The sequence below is a fragment of the Papaver somniferum genome, chromosome 2 (assembly GCF_003573695.1).
Source record: "Papaver somniferum cultivar HN1 chromosome 2, ASM357369v1, whole genome shotgun sequence".
NCBI lineage: Eukaryota > Viridiplantae > Streptophyta > Magnoliopsida > Ranunculales > Papaveraceae > Papaver > Papaver somniferum.
This window is the reverse complement of record NC_039359.1, coordinates 93,110,557-93,131,300: the sequence shown is the minus strand read 5'-3', so window position 1 is coordinate 93,131,300 and position 20,744 is coordinate 93,110,557. Positions and strand designations below refer to the sequence as shown.

The 20,744-nt window shown below is 36.4% G+C and overlaps 1 protein-coding gene and 1 pseudogene across 1 annotated transcript; one reads left to right on the top strand and one right to left on the bottom strand.

The window, feature by feature from the left end:
- Window positions 1–1,931: 1,931 nt before the first annotated feature.
- LOC113348425 (fructose-bisphosphate aldolase, cytoplasmic isozyme 1-like) lies at window positions 1,932–3,432 on the top strand. The gene is made up of 3 exons (XM_026592188.1): window positions 1,932–2,092; window positions 2,175–2,857; window positions 2,937–3,432. The coding sequence occupies exons 1-3, from the start codon at window positions 2,065–2,067 to the stop codon at window positions 3,297–3,299; spliced, it is 1,074 nt and encodes a 357-aa protein (XP_026447973.1). The 5' UTR covers window positions 1,932–2,064; the 3' UTR covers window positions 3,300–3,432.
- A 311-nt stretch (window positions 3,433–3,743) lies between these two features.
- Window positions 3,744–7,110, bottom strand: LOC113351621 (annotated as a pseudogene).
- Window positions 7,111–20,744: the final 13,634 nt, after the last annotated feature.

Here is a 20,744-nt window from a genome sequence, read left to right as displayed (position 1 = left end):
TCCTCACGAAATAATTTTGTTTTCTTAATGTCTTCTTTAGATCTAGCTATATCCCATTTATGGAACATTTTCATCTTTTGCTTCTTTTTTTTCCTTTCTGAACTTGATTATTGTGTGAAATAACGTTGTTAACATTATTTGCTAATTTAGTTTTATTTTTCTCAAGAAATGAGTTCCCATTGCCCGGAGAATAAGGCCTCACTGCCCTGGAACAGAGGATCTCTCGTAGACCTGAAAAATGATGTTCCACTCTCGTAGACCTGAAAAATGGTGTTCCACTGCCTTGAAACTGGGGCCTTGTTGTTGTGCAAAACATGACTTCCTCTCGCTCGATGAACGAATCTTCACTATTATGGAGATGGTTCCTGTTATGTTTTTAGCTTGTGCTAATACCGATTTAACTACCAGTAAATTCGTGCAAAACTTGACTTCAACAATACACTTATTTTTTATTTTTCTGTGAACGTTGCCTTTGGTCAAAGCCAATGTTGGAATCCTCCTGGTTACACCAGAGCTGCTATTTGAGCAGCGCCCCTTCCTAAGGCCGAAGTTTTTGAATATGAATTGTGCATTTGTATGTGAATTATGCATATGTTGTAGACTAGAAAATACATAAAGAAACTTGTTTAGGCTTACCTTATGGCGCGTAATTAAATGGATCTAGGTCATAATATTTATCCAATAGTCACCATGCCAATTTATTATCTGTTTCATCAGTTGAAAGTAATATATTTCCAACCATTTACAGGATAAAAAATCCCATGAATGAAATTATTTATCAACTATGAATTTTTTTCAAGTGGTTGGAGTTCCAGGATTTGGGCTTCATTTTGCTCTTAATTAATACAATTCGCCGCCTATTGGGCAATTATTTATCAGGTACGATCCCTCCTAACAAGACAATCCCAGTTGTTCGCCTGATTCGAGAATTTGGCAATTTTCCGATTCTATTACCTGAACATCCGATAAAATAAGGAGTCGTCCGCATTAAAAATGTACATGGTCATCTACTAAAAAAAAATCCACTGCTCAACAAAAACGTATACAATCTGGGTCCATTTTAAGTATGCAAAACAACCACTCATTTATTAGATGACCATGTACATTTTTAATGCGGACGACTCCTTATTTTATCGGATGTTCAGGTAATAGAATCGGAAAATTGCCAAATTCTCGAATCAGGCGAACAACTGGGATTGTCTTGTTAGGAGGGATCGTACCTGATAAATAATTGCCCAATAGGCGGCGAATTGTATTAATTAAGAGCAAAATGAAGCCCAAATCCTGGAACTCCAACCACTTGAAAAAAATTCATAGTTGATAAATAATTTCATTCATGGGATTTTTTATCCTGTAAATGGTTGGAAATATATTACTTTCAACTGATGAAACAGATAATAAATTGGCATGGTGACTATTGGATAAATATTATGACCTAGATCCATTTAATTACGCGCCATAAGGTAAGCCTAAACAAGTTTCTTTATGTATTTTCTAGTCTACAACATATGCATAATTCACATACAAATGCACAATTCATATTCAAAAACTTCGGCCTTAGGAAGGGGCGCTGCTCAAATAGCAGCTCTGGTGTAACCAGGAGGATTCCAACATTGGCTTGACAGTATGCAATTCCACCCACCTTATATTCATAGCTGTGCTCAGCTCGATATTTAAGGTGCTTGGACCATCATATCCTTCAAGAATGGGCACAACCTGATTTTTCCTTCTTTTTGTTTGCAGTAGCATCCAACATCGACAATAACTGCCTTTTACAGATAAACTCTTTTACAGATTTCAAAACAACCACTCATTTATTTTCCCTCCAGTTTCTTTTTTCTTCTCATCATCTCCATGTGGCACTGAGAGTGATCACACATTCCTTTATCCCAAGGACGATAACCCTTGTTAGGTTCCTCTTCCGACACCTGTCAACCCATATTCGTTCCCAAAAACTTATTCTCATGGTATATTCTTGCTTCCAAACTTAATCTATATAGAAACCTTGGTTTGGTTTAGATTTTTGCATTCTCATCACTCCACACTTCTTGCTAAACACAAATCATGTCTGCATTTGTTGGCAAATACGCAGGTATGCACTTTCGCACTTTCAAAAGTTGTCAGGTGAGTCTTTGGATATATATGTGTGGCATCACTCAAAACTTCTTTTGCAGATGAGCTGATCAAGAATGCCAAGTACATTGCGACGCCAGGCAAAGGGATCCTCGCTGCAGATGAAAGTACCGGCACAATCGGAAAACGTCTCTCAAGCATCAATGTCGAGAACATCGAAGCAAACCGTCAAGCTCTGCGTGAACTCCTTTTCACCTCCCCCAATGCGCTTTCCTACTTGTCAGGTGTTATTCTCTTCGAGGAAACTCTTTACCAGAAAACTTCAGATGGAAAGCCTTTTGTAGAAGTTCTGCAAGAGAACAATGTTATCCCAGGCATCAAAGTTGACAAGGGAACAGTTGATATTTCTGGGACAAATGGTGAAACAACAACACAAGGATTTGATTCGCTCGGAGCCCGGTGTGCGCAGTACTACAAAGCTGGTGCACGTTTCGCTAAGTGGCGTGCTGTGTTAAAAATTGGACCTACGGAGCCATCTGAGCTCTCCATACAGCAAAATGCTCAGGGACTCGCTCGTTACGCCATCATTTGTCAGGAAAATGGTTTGGTTCCTATTGTAGAACCAGAGATTTTAACTGACGGTAACCACGATATTAAGAAATGTGCTGCTGTGACTGAGACTGTATTAGCAGCTTGTTACAAGGCTTTGAATGATCACCATGTGCTCTTAGAAGGAACTCTTTTGAAACCAAATATGGTTACTCCTGGATCTGACAGCCCCAAGGTATATCTCGCGCTCTCTCGCAGACACACACACAACGTAAACAACATAATTAACTGATTAATTTCATGTGTATTGCCAGGTTACTCCAGAAGAGATTGCAGAGTACACGGTAACTGCTCTTCGTCGCACTGTACCACCAGCAGTTCCAGGGATTGTGTTTCTGTCAGGCGGACAAAGCGAGGAACAAGCAACTGTGAATTTGAACGCAATGAATAAGTTAGATGTTTTAAAGCCGTGGACGCTGTCTTTCTCGTTTGGACGAGCATTGCAATCAAGTACCCTGAAAACATGGGCGGGTAAAGAAGAGAATGTGGGCAAGGCACAAGATAATTTCTCGCAAAGGTGCAAAGCAAACTCTGAAGCAACTCTGGGGACATATGCTGGAAGTGACGGCAGTGGTTTGGCTTCAGAAAGTTTGTATGTCGAGGGTTACAAGTACTGAGTTGAAAGTTAACTTCTACTGTGGGACTGTCATCTAAGTGGATGTTATCTTCATAAAAATCAAGCATGAACGCTTGTTCTTCTAATTGGTTGTATTTAAATTGATACATAATCTACACTTTTTCTTCATATTACCACTTGTTTTCGATTCATACGTAGCCAACTGGACTTGGTTTGTGGTATTCATCTTACTTGGCCTGGAAAAAATCCCATAAACTACCTTTAGGAGAAATGTTTCCAATCTCTCCAAGAGAACATAATGAATAAACATATCACTCCTGTTCTTGAATTTCAATACCTGACATCCCCGGTACAACATTTCTTCAGAAAAAGGATGGACTAGTTGACGTGAAAGGCTCACCTGACATGACCGAGAAACTACCTAAATCCCAAAGCCGTAAAAGAGAACATATTTGTGGAGATGGTTTTCAGAAAAACGGACCAGTTACACAATGCTGTCATCATCTTCCGTTGTTCCTTCGCATCCTTTTTCTGCAAAATTAGTGCTGGCTTTTGTAGTGGAGCCTGCTGTTTCTTGAGCTACCGAAGATGGTTTCTTGGAAGCGTGTCTTGACCTTGAGATCTCTTCCTCCAGACTTTCTGAACCAACAGCTGTTTTGGCTGCTTCAATGTACAAAACCTTCACCAAGTTCTTGAACCGACGACGGAAAGTTGGTAATCGCGTCATTGAAGCGACAATCCCTTGCAACCTAGAATAAAAAGAGGACCAAACTCAGCGCTTCCCTTTTTAATATCAGAATTTAGCAATCATGTACCTAGAGCTCCCTAACCTTATTCCCTTAAAGAGACTCCTCTCCGAAATTCTTAGATTCAAATTATACTTGGAGTAAAGATTGTAAAGGATAGTCCAGTTTGGACACCAAAGTGAACAAACAGAGTGCCCAAACCTTAATTCCTTAGCAGTTGCGATCTATAGGTCACGAATCATATATTTATCCCAGCTAAGTATATTGCTTTACTATGGGCCAGGGACGGAGCCAGGAATTTGACATTGGGGTGACCGAGGAATATAAGGGCATTGGTGTTAGTATTCTCGAAATTACAATTAAACAATTTTAGTGAAGGATTTCAAATTTTTTTAGGCTTGCCTAAGCGTAGTGTCAACAAAATTTGACAAGAGTATCTAACAATTTGAACCAGCCAGACTGAAATACCCATGGCAAAAATTCCCGGGACAGTTTTATTGACAAGCAATATTCCACTGACATACCTTCGAACTATGGCTTGCAACTGTGCCGTCTTGACACTATCTTCAGTTGGAAATCCTGTGTGATCCCAGTCTTGCGTTTGTCGTTGTTGCAAGTCATAGTCAATTTTCTCAAGCAGGCCTCTTCCTTCTCATTCAACTGTAGCCCTTTGATCTGCTCCTTTATGATCAGGAGAGGCCCCAAAAACCATTCAAGCACCTTATCTCTTGGCCAATTAAATTTTGTCATCTCCATATCATCAGCTAAAAATAATTTGGTGAAACATAATTAGCATATTAATAATATACCAAACATTATAACCCTAAAATACATTTATTTCCCAAAAAACATACATATAATCAAACCCGGTGAATAGGACTTCGCCGATGAAAGCAGACACTGCAAAAGACACCAAGCAGGTATTTTAATACCCAACTTCTTGCATTTCCCTTCGAAATGCATTCTTGTATGTCTTTAGTATCGATAAGTCCTTCATGGAGAAGAATCCTGCCATTTACCTCACAAGATCGGAACAACCAGTCCCACACCTACAACACATTTTTAAAGTGAGAATGTGGCTGACCGCTGACAACAGTTGGTATTAAAAGTTCCAGTTTGAAATTTAGTACCTGGACAGGTTTAAATTTTTCTGAAACCAAATTTGACCCAGCGGAGATAATTTTCTCGCAGTTCTGACAGTGATTGTTTTCTTTCTCTATTGAGATTGTTCTCTCAGGGAGACTTGAACTGGTTTTCATGTTTCTACGGTATTTCGGCCTGGCTGTCACAAGGACTGTGACTCAGCATTGAATAAATAAATAGATGTGCAAAGATAATCACACGTCCATGAGAAAATTTTGTTTGAAAAATCAAGATTTGGGTATACACACAAAGCTGGAAGAAGGGATTCATGTGATGTAACTCACTTTCCCCATCAGGAGTTTTCACCCCCATTTCGAGTAGAACAACTGACACTTTTGTCCTACCCCAATGGGGTCAGCGGTGGGATTGGCCGTCAATTCTTGTGCCATGATGGGGTTAGTTTACAAAACCAGTTTTTAGAGGAAATGTACACTACATTTCGCTTGAGAGCAATAACTAATCAGAAAAATACCTGGGGAGGCAGGATCCTTCTCTAAAGTAGAGCAAGTCATTTGTATATTCGTCAAATAGAGAAATCACGGATACAATGTAAGTAAGTCCCATCCTTATAGAGTCTTCCTGGTACACAATTTGTAATTGATATTCAAATGGAGACAAAAATTGAAGTAAAAACAGAATCCAAATTAAATTCAAGTGGGAGCGGGATATATGAGAGGAACTACACACCTGATGGACAATAACTCCGGCATATAGTCCTAAAAAGAAGCTGCTGATGAAAGAACTGATAACAGCTGCCACTACTGCGATAGGCCATAAGATGATGGCAAGACCAGCAAAAGGGACACATACTGATTCCACGAATGGCCCTTTTCTTCCAACCAAATCTTCTAGTAACCTCTTCCATCCTTTAACCAACATGTAAGGGCTTTTCCATAATGCAACAGCGGTGATTATAGGGACATCTACAGGAACAGCCAGGAGACCGACTACTAAACAACTTGGCAGCTTTAGTAACCTACCAACAAGAAAACAATGGCACGAATATGAATGAGCACTTTGGTTTAGTCTCAACAATGGAATAGAAGGTACCAGCGGTTTGTTCCATACTTGATATCCATTGGCTTTTCATCTTCACGAATTTGTTCACTCAGTTCATCCATGAAAGAGAAGTACGAATGGAAGCAGAAGTCCGTGAAATCTTCCACGATCATACAACCCCCTTTAACTGTGCTCCAAGAGCCATCCTGACATATTTATGAATTCGTAACCAACCTATTAGTAGTTCATCAAGACGGATATAATTATGCAATCATATCGAATAGAAAATCTTACATAAAAGTAATGGCAAGCTTTTTCCATGACATTCTTCCCCGTGGCTTCAAATGTTGCGATTAAGGGATTGAAAAACCCGTAACCAATACCAACTAGAAGGTTTGCAACAATTCCAATAACTGGCCAAATGACCAACGGTAGAGGCAAAGAAACCAATACAAAAATCTTCAAGGTTAACCCAAGCCTCTTCGTTCTGCACCAACATTTTCAACATGGATCAAAGAAGGTAAATCAAGGAAATCATATGAACATTTGGAGCTTAAAATTTCAGCTAAATCGGAGGCAAAAAAATAGAGACGAAAGAAGATTCATACTTTATCACACAATAGTAAGTCCATATGAAATGTGCAGCCCAAAGTCCAATCATCACGGCTGAATTTGCTGCAAAGACAACGCTAGCAACAACAGGACCAACCAATGCAGCTGTAAAATTAAGAACATAAGTATCAGAAACAGAAAAATGATCATGTTGGCCGCAACCAAAGTTCAAAAGCTTGTCATAGGAAGGCTACTTAAAATGCTCAAAGATGCAAGAAAAAAGGAAATACGCTTTTTAGTTTGATCATATGAAGTACCTTTGATAAGGCCGAGAACAAGGAGCATGAGGAAGATAGGTACGAAGGATACAAACTTCCATAGCTTCACTAAGCACCTAACTGGAACTTCCATTAAAAGAGCTAGAAGATGATATTTGGGTGAAATACTTCCACACTTAATGTGTAGATTTTAGAGTTTTATTTATACTCGTAGGTTACTGCAATGCAGTTACATTGTTGTTACATACTCTATCAAAAACAAAGACCCTAACAAACTCAAGACTATGATTAATCTTAGCGTAAACTTAGTCTTAGAAGTCTTCCTTGTTACTCGGTCTTCTGACTCTGTGAAGTGATTATCCTGTTATTGTTAACAAGGTGCAGCTGAGTCAGTATGCTTACTAACAAAAAGCAAAATAGCTAAGACAAATTAAGAGACGGAGAAACTGAAATTACAAATGAGGATAAACAAGCAACGTGAGTAAGATTATTAAATTTGTGTTTAGACATAAACGGACGGGAAAAAATCTTGGTATAGAAAAAGAAAAATGGGAAATAATGAGAGTCATGGAGGTGTATGTTTGCGTGGCGAGAGAAGGGGGCTGAAAATGACACGTATGTTAAAAGTGTGAGTGTGAGTGTGGTGTTCGTGATAACTAACTAAAAATAAATGGAGCGTACTGTAGTGGGCCTAGTGGTTTTTGCCTTTCGGGGGAACTGTTCAACTGCCGCAACAATAACAAGTTAACAACTTACGGTCCGTTTGGTAGCTCGGATATGAAATACGTTGTCCAGATCAGGGAATTTTTTGGTTTATCCAAAACTATCATGGTAATGATTATTTTAAATGGTGTTTGTTTTCCACTGTGGATTAATGTAGCATGTAGTTTGTCAAAAGATTTGTATGCAAGCTAAATTAATTAATTAAAAAAGAAATAAAAAACTAATCATATAATTTTATGGTTTTCAGCAGAAGAAGAATTTAAATAAAAAAATTAGTTATAAAAGTAATCGTTTAATCCAGGAAAGGATTAAGGTATTCCAGATGTTACATGGAATTCCAAAACACCACCTTTTTAGCCTCCTAAAACTCAGGTAGGATACACTATTTTCACAATAGTGCTACGATGACCGTGGAAGAAGCCGGGAGAAATCCCGTGGCACTAATAGGGGGTAGGTCCCGCAGGTGGTGGTGGGGCCCATCCCTATTAGTGCCATGGGATTTTTTCTAGTTTCTTCCACGGTCGGTCAACCAATTATTTCTGTTATTTTCATCTTAACATGGAATAAGTACCTACACAAACACAATATACAATTATTTAAGGGATAGCCCAACTTATGTTAGGATATCAAGACTGCCAAACACGACCTTATTGTTTCTTCTGATCAAAACAAGAAGAAAAAAAACTTATTGTTTCTGATTTTTCTGTCGAAGCCTCCTGACCATGATTCGCCGGTTAACAGCTACTCGGCATCTCTCACTCTTCGGTTTCGCAAATTAAGTTTGGTAAAGTGTAGTCTACACAAATAATCTTGCGTGACAAGTGATGGCGACATATAAAAAGTGGAAATTGAAAAATTATCCCAAAAATTGCTTTAAAACATGACGTGGAAAGTAACAACGAGCACTCGATCTTATCTGCGGAAGTCAAATGAAAAGTCAATTTTGAGAAGGAACATGGCGTGGAAAGTAACAACGAGCCCTCGATCTTATCTGTGAAAGTCAAACGAAAAGTCAATTTTGGTCAACCCTTCTCAGATCCATTCACCTTATCTGTGAAAGTCAAGCGAAAAGTCAACTTTATTCAACCCTTCTCAAACCCATTTACCCTTTCTTGTTTTGCATCGATCATTGTCTAATTCAATCTCCTTGTCTTCTGTTGTCATTTTATTAGTTGTTTTTCATTTCAATTTTTACCTGTTTTTAGTTTGCTAAACCCAATTTCTTCCTACTTATCCTTTAGTTGTAAATTTGTTTATTTCAAAATTTTCCTTTTTTTTTGATGTACTAGAATCTTACAAGTTTTGAGGGTTTTTTTTCTCTTAACCTTGTTGTTTGATTCTGATTTCATGTTTATTGATTTTAATTTATTTCCTGTCTTTTTTGATATCTTCTTCACAGTTATGCATTTTTAGAGCCTGGTTGTCAACATCAGAGGTTGCATTTATGTCTATCATCTTCAGTTGGCTCAATTTTCATTGGGTAAAGGTCTGTTGGCTTAACATATATGCAGTGGTGCATCTTTATTATCTTATTACTCGACTTCTACTCTCAATTGATACATGGAACTTCAAGAATCGCTAGACAAACTTTAATTATTGGCATCACACCATAACATCAATTGAAACAACACGTGTTCATCATATTTATTACTCACCTGCTCTTTTATCAATACTCATTGACACTTATCATCGAAATCTCAACATCATTTATACACCTAACTACTCTGAATTTTCTTTAAATACCTTCTCAAACTGGTTTCTTCAATTACCTTTTAATTATCTTTCTCTGCGGCTCTTGTTTCACCTTCTTACAATGTCTGATTGCATCAATAACTTTCTCAACATACATAAGGTATTAATTTAGCAGATCATCCTGAAAAGGCAAGAGTTGTAACTCACTCTACTACAGCTGTCTCTCAACTCTCAAGGTATTAAAGATTGGAAACTTTGTTTGGCTAGTAAACTATATGCTCCAGGAATCGTGTTGTGGCAAAATGTCGAAAAAGCTGCTTGCTTCATATGGCCTCATCTCAAAAGGGATAATCAATCAATGACAGCTTATGGTGAGATTTCTTGAACCTAATATTTTGGCAATTCGATTGTGCACAACAGATTATAAAGATGTTATCTTGTTTGGAGGAGCATGGAATTTTGACGGTTATCTCATAGTTCTTAGATACTGGAACCCTTCCTATCCATATCAGAAATTGAACTTTGACACATCACCTTTTTGGATGGAGTACAAATATCTACTACTTGAATTTACATACCTATAAATCCTTACCCTCTTTGGTAATATTATGGGAGAACCTATTGTAGTTGAGCCCGATGGTGTCCACCCCACTACTTCAAACAAATTCAGAGCCCTAGTTATGGTTCAGATAACTACCCCCATGATAAAAGTAACTCATGTTGTCAATGCTGCAGGAGTTACAATATGGGTTGACTTCTTTTTTGAAAAACAGCCTTACAAACTATCTGATGAATGTAAAGTCCCAGCTCATGATACTATACTTTATGCATATCGAAAGAATAGGAGAATGCATATGGAAATAAATGTAATAAATTTTGGTCCCGCTTTGGATACAGTTGTGTTAGAGCATAGCTCGGTTGAACCCACCAAGCATTGGTATGTCAAGTTTGGTTGTCATATTTTATTGAATCAAAACTCATGTTAAGAGTCGCTTGATTATGTACTAGAGTCAACTTCGTATATGTTAGCTTGAATGTATTAGGATATGAGACATTACAAGTATTTCGAAGACTTGAAGATGTGAAGAAGCAAGGAGCTACAACGACAACATCATCCTTCCACTTGAGGTTAGTGATATTTTACTTGAACTGTTTTATTCCCTAACGTATCTTTCAAGTCGTGCATATTGAAAACAAAACTACGAAGCATGATTGAACTATAGATAGACATAGTATTAAGGAATACAATACGAGGTTTATTGCTTGACCATTAAACTTTGTAGATAAGACATCGACATAATAGTTTAAATGCTATTGTGATTATGTATGGGTATGAGATGAGGATTTCATCCTAGGGAACAATGTTTTACATGTGTTCTAAGGAAGTGAATTCATGAACTTGGTTTGTGAATCGAAAAGGAAATCGCCATGTGTTATTGCTATTGTTATTCATTGCATATCTTGTGAACAACCAATATGTATAACCGTTCATGACTTGTTTGTGTTCTTGGTAAAACTATTCAAAAAGGCCTGACTTATATATTGGTATGACTTTTATTAGTGAAATCGATCTTAAGTAATCACCTGAGATGGTATAATCGAGTTTGTGATTTTATGTCTGACCAAATCTGGGTAAAGGGTAACCGATCCTAGTGTGAGGTGCAGTACATCACGAAGAGGAATAGATCCTTGTATGAGGTGCAGTAAGTTTATAACAAAAATGGGAACCAATCCTACGGACATGTGCAACACGTTTTTAGGCAAAGAGGAACCAATCCTATGGACATGTGCAGCAAGTACAAGTTAGATACCATATATATGTGGGGAACCGATCCTAGTACCTGGTCAACCGAATTTTGGAAAGCTAGTGTCACTATGCACGATACTCACATGGAGGTAGAACCGAAACTTGTTTTGGTAGAACCGTTAAACCCATGATTTGTGATTGGGTGTTCTTAATCAATCACATAGTTCTTGAAAGTCAGATGAACCAATTCTAAACTTGTTTGGAAGTGTGGAAAATCGGTTTCAAGGTTGTAAATATGAAAGAGGACTTACAAAGTAAGGATGTCGACATACTTTGAACATGTGCTATGAATGTTAAACTTTAATTGTTCAAATTTATTCCTTAATAGCTAAGGGAAGAGAATCCCAGGATCGAAACATAAATAAGTTAAGAATCTTTAAATTAAGGTTGTTAATTTCATTTTTAGGAAAAAATAAGAATTAGTAATGTGCATTCACTAATCAGAGATTTTCCAAGAGATTTTGATAATTATTTTTGACAGAGCATTTCCAGGAATTATGGAAACCGAATTTGTTCTTTAATGAATATCTTGAGAATATTTTCGATTTTGGAAATTCCTTAGTGTCCAAACTTCCTTGTATATAAATATTGAAGTTTGCATTTCTAGCCAACTAATCCTTCGTAACATCAAACTACCTCTTGTTGTGCTGCTACTGGTGAAGCCGCCTATTCTGAGAGGAGAGTAACCTAATTAGGTGAAATCTCTTACGGCCGCTCGTTTTAAAGTCTTCTTTGGGATTGAAAATCTCTATTAGTACCGTTGGTGGGAAACTAGATAATTGCGGTTTATCTTTTGTTTTCGATTGATTTGATTGACTAACGGTGGTTGAACTTTGATTGCACCTAGTTTGTTTATGCTTGAGGATCTTCTCTTCCGATATAAGATTCACTCAAACTAGTTCGGAGTTTCGACATGGATTTTTAGATTGTTTCTGTGCGTGATTGATCACACGAGATTCAAGTTGTTATGTGCAGGCATTTATTGAATATCTAAGAAGATTTGAAGACAAAAAAGATATTGAAGATTTCTGATTTAAGGTTCATAATCTTTTGTGTGCACAATACTTGTTTCGGTAAAAAGGGGATCCAACTATAATCGGTTTTATCTTTGTGATAGAATTGGATTGATTAGTCGTGTAAATCGGCATCAACACAATTCTTTGGATTAAGAGTGTTGTTTGCAAAATCTTAACGATTATTTTGGTAATTGAAGATAAGATAGATCTAGGGACCTGACAAAGGAGTTTATGTTAAGATAAACAGAAGTGTTAGAGCATTTCTCGGTTGAACCCACCAAGCATTGGTATGTCAAGTTTGTTGTCATATTTTAGTAAATCAAAACTCATGTTAAGAGTCGCTTGATTATGTACTAGAGTTAAACTTTGTATAGGTTAGCTTGAAAGTATTAGGATATGAGACATTACAAGTATAGCGGATGTGAAGAAGCAAGGAGCTACAACGACAACAATCATCCTTCCACTTGAGGTTAGTGATATTTGACTTGAACTGTTTCATTCCCTAACGTATCTTTCAAGTCGTGCATATTGAAAACATAACTGCGAAGCATATATGAACTCTAGATAGACATAGTATTAAGGAATACAATACAAGGTTTATTGCTTAACCATTAAACTTTGTATATAAGACATAGCCATAATCATTTGAATGTTGTTGTGATTATGTATGGGTATGAGGTGAGGATTTCATCCTAGGGAACAATGTTTACATGTGCTCTAAGGAATTAAGTTCATAAACTTGTTTGTGAACCGAAAAGGAAATTTCCAGGAGTTATTGGTCTTGTTATTCATTGCATATCTTATGAACAACCAATATGTGTGATAGAGTATAACCGCTCACAACTTGTTGTGTTCTTGGTAGAACTATTCACAAAGTCATGACGTATGTATTGGTATAACTTTTATTAGTAAAACCAATCTTAAGTAATCACCTGTGATATGATCGGATTATGTCTGACCTTGGGGAAAGGGAACCGATCCTAGTAAGGGAAAGGGAACCGATCCTTGTAAGGGAAAGGGAACCGATCATAGTAAGGGAAAGGGAACCGATCCTAGTAAGGGTGCAGTACATCAAGGGGAACCGATCCTTGTATGGGGTGCAGCAAGGTTTATAGCAGAAAGGGGAACCGATCCTATGGACATGTGAAACACGGGAAACGATCCTAGTACCTAGTCAACCGAATCTTTGGGAAGCTAGTGTGACTATGCGTAGTACTCACACGGAGGTAGAACCGAAACTTGTTTTGTTAGAACTGTTAAACCCATGATTGTGATTGAATGTTGGTTTGATCAATCACATAGTTCTTGAAAGTCAGATTAACCAATTCTAAACTTGTTTGGAAGTGTGGCAAATCGGTTTCAAGGTTGTAAGTGTGAAAGAGAACTTACAAAGTAAAGATGTCAACAAACTTTGAACACGTGCTGTGAATGTTTATTTCTATAATTGTTCAAAGATATTCCTTAATGGCTAAGGGAAGAGAATCCCAAGATCGAAACATAAGTAAGTTAAGAATCTTTTAATTAAGGTTATTAATTTCATTTTGTAGGGAAATTACATAATTAGTAATGTGCATTTACTAGTTAGATTTTCCGAGAGATTTCGATCGTTATTTTTGGACAGAGCATTTCCTGTAATTATGGAAACCGAATTTGTGCTTTAATGAATATCTTGAGAATATTTTCGGTTTTGGAAATTCCTTGGTGTCCAAACTTCCTTGTCTATAAATACACGAAGTTTTCTAGCAAACTAATCCTTCGTAACAACATATTTACTCTTTTATTGTTGTTACTGGTGTAGCCGCCTATCGGAGAGGAGAGTAATCTAATTAGGTGAAATCTCTTACGGCCGCTCAGTTTAAAGTCTTCTTTGGGATTGAGAAGCTCTAGCGCGACCCGTTGGTGGGAAACTAGATAATTGCGGTTTATCTTTGTTTTCGATTGATTTGATTGACTAACGGAGATTGAAATCTGATTGCACCTAGTTTGTTTATTCTTGAGAATCTTCTCTTATGATATAAGATTCACTCAAACTAGTTCAGAGTTTTGACAGGGATCTTTAGACTGTTGTTAGTTCTAAAGACGATCCTCTGATAATCCATTGTTAACAGACTCCGTTATGTGCGTGATTGATCACAAGAGATTCAAGTGATTGTGTGCAGGTTTTTATTGAAGATTTAAGAAGATTTGAAGACAAAGAAGATATTGAAGATCTGACTTGGGTTTTACAATCTTTGATGTGCACAATACTTGTTTCGGTAAAAGAGGATCCAATTAATAATCGGTTTATCCTTGTGGTAGATTGGATTGACTAATTGAGTAGATCGGCATCAACACGGTTCTTCGGATTAAAGGTGTTGTTGGCTTAATCTTAATCGATTACCTTTGGGTGATTGTACATAAGATAGATCTAGACCTGACGAAGGAGTTTATGTTGAGATAAACAGAAGAGCCTTTGTCCGACTCATATCACTTGGTTGAATAGAGTTGATACCAAACAGATTTCTTGTTCTTTTACTGTTTGGAATACGAACCAAAGGGATTAATCCAAGTACGTGACTTATTTATAAGTTGGAGGCGTGGGAATACATACGGAACTAGGTGAACTATAAGGTTAGTTACTTGGTCTCAACTATACGAAGTTAGTGTAATTTTGTGTAGCGGCTTAATCCTGAGAGTATTCAATTCTGGACTAGGTCCCGGGGTTTGTCTGCATTTGCAGTTTTCCTCGTCAACAAAATCTTGCTGTGTCATTTACTTTTATTTTCCGTATTATAATTGTTTTATTATAATTAAAGTAATCACACAAACGTTAATTCCTATTTACTTGATAAGCAATCCTGTTGTGTTTGGTTAAGTCCAAACATTTGTATCAAGTAAACATACTTCATTGTTGTATTTTCTCGATCTCGTATCCATAGACGATCACAGGAAGTGTGAACCGATTAGTTGTATTGTCTCGACTCAGTCCATAGACAATCACTTTCGGAGAAAGGACTTATAGGTAGGAAAAGTTTTATCTTGAGGTATATTTGGGTACCCTCGCCTTTTCAATTAGTATCAGAGGAGCCAACACGAAAAGATCTAACAATCTGTGTTTGGTGCGATCCAACCTATAAGAATTGAATCTAATGAATGATTCAGTTAACGTAAAGCAAGACATCAAGAGTTCTGAATTAACACTTGATGATGGCATATACGAATCAATATCTGAAGATATCATCACTAGAGTCTCTACTAGACAAGTTAATCTTGTTAATAATGTAGAAACCGATGACGAATGTAAAATAAGTCTACAAGAAAGGCTAGATGAAATTTCCGATGATGATGACTCAGATTTTGAACAAGAAGTAGAATAGGATATCTCAGAATACTCTAAACTGCTGAAATCTTTGAAAAATGAAAAGCTGAGAACTTCGGATTTTCTTGGTTTTATGACTCCTCTTTGTCGCAAGAACAAGAAATTGAAGAAGGTTTTTCAAGGTTATTATATTGGTTTCCAAAACCGTGATTATCTTCTTAAAGATCGTACAAAAGATCTAAATTCTAAGAAATTAGAATGTGAAAATCTTCGAAGAAAACTGTTTTTGTCGGAAAAGAAACGTGTTGAATCGGAAGCTATGTTTAATTCTCGACAAGTACAGGGTCTTGAAGAAAAAGCCAGTGCTAGTCTCTGTCAAACAAAATTTTTAGAGAAAGAGCATGAAGTTTCTCTTGAAAAAATTCACTTGTTGGAAGAGAAACTTGTTGAATCTGATGCAAGGATGAACCCTCAACAAAAGAGTTTTGAAGAGAAAGAAAGTGTATATCTCTCACGAGAAAAACGCCTTGAGGATGATCTAGCCGATGCTCTTGATAAAGTCAAGACATTGGAAGAAGAAAATTTGGACCTTAAAAAGTTCAATGCTAGCTCAAATAATTTAACCTCAATGTTAGAAGCAAGTAGATATCATCGTGATACACGAGGATTGGGCTATAAGGGAATATATGCTTCAAATATTAGCAAAGAGGTAAAATTTGTTAAAGCTACAAATTCTTCTCAATCAGAGGCTTCCACTGATGACAAAGATGCTCTTATTTCTTGTAAAGAAGAAAAGTCTGTCAAGCCTAAGAATAATGTTCAACCAGCAGAAATCAAAGAGAGTACTTCTGCTAATGTCAAGAAAGCAACAACGTTGAACGAGGATCAGAAGAAGAAGAAGAAAACTCGTCGTTCTCCAATGAAAGAGGGTCCACAAAGAGGTAACATTAAAACTCATACTTCGTATATTTATACTAAGCATTGTTTTTATTTTGGTCATAAAGGACACTTGAAATGGGGATGCAAAGTTCGTAAGATGCAATATGCACTTTCTAGTGTATCAAACGAATTGGCTAAGTTTTCTCCTCATAAGAACTCAGATCGGTATTGTCCTAAGTTTAGGCAAAAGAATTATTATAATGATAGTTCAAATTTTTCATATCACTCGACAAGGTCATTTCATAAAAGGCCCAATTATAGAAAGAGAGATGACTTTTTAAATGCAAAAACAAGATCTGATGTTCCAAATTGGAAAAAGGGTGATTCGCAAAATGTTCAAAAGGACAATGATCCTAATGGTATGAAGGAGAAGGCTACTCCTGCGAAACCCAACTCTAAATGGGTCCCAAAGTCCTCCATAGCCAAGAAGGGACCAAAAGTTAGTCACAAGAATGACTCTCAGCTGTTAATTGTCGGTGACAATAATTACAAGAGTCTTCTTGAAAGACTAAAGAAAGACATCATGTCTGAAATCTCTTGTACTAGTAAAGGTTGTGATAATGACACTCTTCATCACAAGTCAAAGAAGAAAAACAAGAGATGGAACAAGAGAAAACAAACCAAATCAGAGGTCAAGAATAATGATTCGGTGTTAGTCACTCGTGACAAACAAGACAATGATCAACTTAACACAACTTAGTTGTGTTAGAATGTGCATGTTCACCTTAGTGCTCAATCTTTTTAAAGGTGAGGAAGCATATAAAAAAACTGAGCACATGATTTCTCGATTATTATATGACTAATTAACATCTTTTGGGAGATTTATCTTCTAAAATCATACCCTATCTATCTATATTTGAGTTTTTTTATAGAAAAGGTAATTATGAGTTTATGATGTTGATATATACTGATCATATATGTGTAGCTCTTGTTTTTACGGTTAAAACAAGCCAAAATCACTGAATTCAGACATCGTATGCAAAAGTTATGTCGAAAACAGTTTACTGTTGTGATCTGTCACAAATAAATCATGGGAACCGATCCTAGTACCCTGTCATGGTGAGGGAACCGATCCTAGTGAGAGGTCCCCTTACGAAGAAGTGTAAAACTGTTTTGCCCACAACTTCTTCGTCCGAACTCGGAATGACCTCATTATTTTTGCGTTGGTTTCGTAATTAAATTTCCTACAAGAATGAGGTAATTGCAATAATTGATTTTATGTTGAAAATTTATGGTGTATTGCAAAGTGATTTGTGAGATGTTTGATTTCGATTTTACTACCTTAATATTCGATCTCATTTATTGTGAACTCTTATGGTTTGGCTGACTTTTTGATTTAGCGGGATTAAGTTCTAGCCCTAGTAGGTAGGCTTTATCAAAGGATCATGGGGGGTTCTAATAGAAATAGTATGTGAAAAAGTCACCATATGTTGAATCGGTTTTGGTTTACCATAAAAGCATATGTGTTTTGACAGTTTTCAACTCTTTCTTTAAATTGTTAAAATTGGTTTTCAACCTTTCTCTGGTAAAGGTTGAGGTGAGTTGTTATTATTTTGTTTATGCATAAGGATGACAACATGGTGATATTTCTATATCAATTCTCCCTGGACGAAGATGTTATCATATTGGATAAGTGTATACGAAATTTGAGGTAACAATCTTGTTAGTTAATTGTTTTCCTGTTTAAGAAAAGCCTGAGTTTATATTATATATATTTGTTGCTTTTGCTTAACAAAATTTGCATTCAATTGATATTTATTCCATGATGTGTATGTGGATGTGTGTTTAAATTGGTTCATGTTAAGAAAAACTATTGTTATCTTGCTTTATCGTGTGGTATCAATCGTTTAGGCTTACAAAATTTCGGTACAATTGATGTATGTATGATTCAATTGGTTCCGGTTAAGAAAAACTATTGTTATCTTTCTTTTGTATGGTATCAATCGTTTAGGCTTACAAAATTATGGTGCAATTGCGGTGCTTTTAATGTCTATGTTGTTTCAATTGCTTCCGGTTGAGGTGAATATTTATGCAAGTTGATTTATTTTGGTTTGTATGAATTATTTATGGCTTAACGAAATAATATGTGTACGGGATGAGTTGTTTAGTCCAATTCGATTCCGGATAAGAAACTAAGTTAATTCTGATCTTAGTTTATCTTATCAAAGTGAGGTTTCGGCTATTCAAGTCTAATCGAATTCTTAAACAAGGAAATGCTAGTTAACTAACCTAGTGTTTGGCTTGTTTAAAATTGAAAGGTCTAAGTTTTTGGATAATTAGAACCTGATGAGAAAAATGGAGTTTATCTTTATTTTGGTCTTATTGAATTAAGCGGTTGTTTTTAAACATTCGGTTTAGCAAAGGGACTAATGTGATTAGTTGTTTTTGGTTTGCTAAACTAAATGGTAAAATTTGTTTCGGGCAATTATTTCCTTGGTAACATATCAAAATAAGACTACTTGTAGTTTCGGTTTTGATAGTGGTTAGCAGGACATGATGTTTGGAACCCTCGTGCCTAACTCTACAGGTTTGCAAGTCTATTATGAGATTTGTAAGATTCTTTTCGTGTTGTCCTTTATTTTTTCGTTTCTTTGTCATTTTTGTGACAAAAAGGGGGAAAACATGTGGTGCTGGTATTGATTTTATATTGATTGGCATCGCTAGGGAAAAGAACACTGGGACTTGAATGTTTTATCTAAGAAAGAGTGAAAGCACAGACTAAGGGGAAGTAACATGTCATATTGATTGGTATAACAAAGACGTGCGGATTGAATATCTACCTATCCTCCTTAGGGGGAGTATTTGCTTTGTTATTATAATGTCAACAACGGCATTTTCAAGGATTGAATGTAAGCAGTTTTACTGTGTTGTTGAATCGGGAATCAAACGGAGTGTAATGAATTCTTGTAATTTTTTTATCCATATGATGTAAGAGTTTTGACACTAAAATTGACAAAGGAGGAGATTGTTATAGTATTGTTTGGTTGAACCCACCAAGAGTTGGTATGTCAAGTTTGGTTGTCATATTTTATTAAATCAAAACTCATGTTAAGAGTTGCTAGATTATGTACTAGAGTTAAACTTCATATAGGTTAGCTTGAAAGTATTAGGATATGAGACATTATAAGTATTGTGAATTCTTGAAGATGTGAAGAAGCAAGGAGATACAACGACAACAATCATCCTTCCACTTGAGGTTAGTGATATTTGACTTGAACTGTTACATTCCCTAACGTATCTTTCAAGTCATGCATATTGAAAACATAATTGCGAAGCATATATGAACTCTAGATATACATAGTATTAAGGAATACAATACGAGGTTTATTGCTTAACCATTAAACTTTGTAGATAAGACATCGCAATAGTCATTTGAATGCTATTGTGATTATGTATGGGTATGAGGTAAGGATTTCATCCTAGAGAACAATGTTTACATGTGTTCTAAGGAAGTAAGTTCATAAACTTGTTTGTGAACCGAAAAAGAAATTGCCAGGAGTTATTGTTTTTATTATGCATTGCATATCTTATAAACGACCAATATGTGTGATAGAGTATAACCACTCACAACTTGTTGTGTTCTTGGTATAACTATTCACAAAGTACTGACTTATGTATTGGTATAACTTTTATTAGTAAAACCAATCTTAAGTAATCACTTGTGGTATGATCGGATTATGTTTGACCTTGGGGAAAGGGAACCGATCCTAGTAAGGGAAATGGAATCGATCCTTGTAAGGGAAAGGGAATCGATCCTAGTAAGGGAAAGGGAACCGATCCTAGTAAGGGGTGCAGTACATCAAGAGGAATCGATCCTTGTAATGGGTGCAGCAAGGTTTATAGCAGAAAGGGGAACCGATCCTATGGACATGTGCAACACATATAAGTTAGATACCGTATATATGTGGGGAACCAATCCTAGTACCTAGTCAACCGAATCTTTGAGAAGCTAGTGTGACTATGCGTACTACTCACATGGAGGTAGAACCGAAACTTGTTTTGGTAGAACCGTTAAACCCATGATTGTGATTGAATGTTGGTTTGATCAATCACATAGTTACTGAAAGTCAGATGAACCAATTCTAAACTTGTTTGGAAGTGTGGAAAATTGGTCTCAAGGTTGTAAGTGTGAAAGAGAACTTACAAAGTAAAGATGTCGACAAACTTTGAACACGTGCTAGGAATGTTTATTTCTATAATTGTTCAAAGTATTCCTTAACGGCTAAGGGAAGAGAATCCCAGGATCGAAAAATAAGTAAGTTAAGAATCTTTTAATTAAGGTTATTAATTTC

Coding starts and splice junctions, on each gene's coding strand:
- LOC113348425 (XM_026592188.1), top strand. CDS start 2,065: ATGTCTGCATTTGTTGGCAAATACGCAG. Junction 2,093..2,174: donor ATTTGTTGGCAAATACGCAG/GTATGCACTTTC, acceptor CTTCTTTTGCAG/ATGAGCTGATCAAGAATGCC. Junction 2,858..2,936: donor CTGGATCTGACAGCCCCAAG/GTATATCTCGCG, acceptor GTGTATTGCCAG/GTTACTCCAGAAGAGATTGC.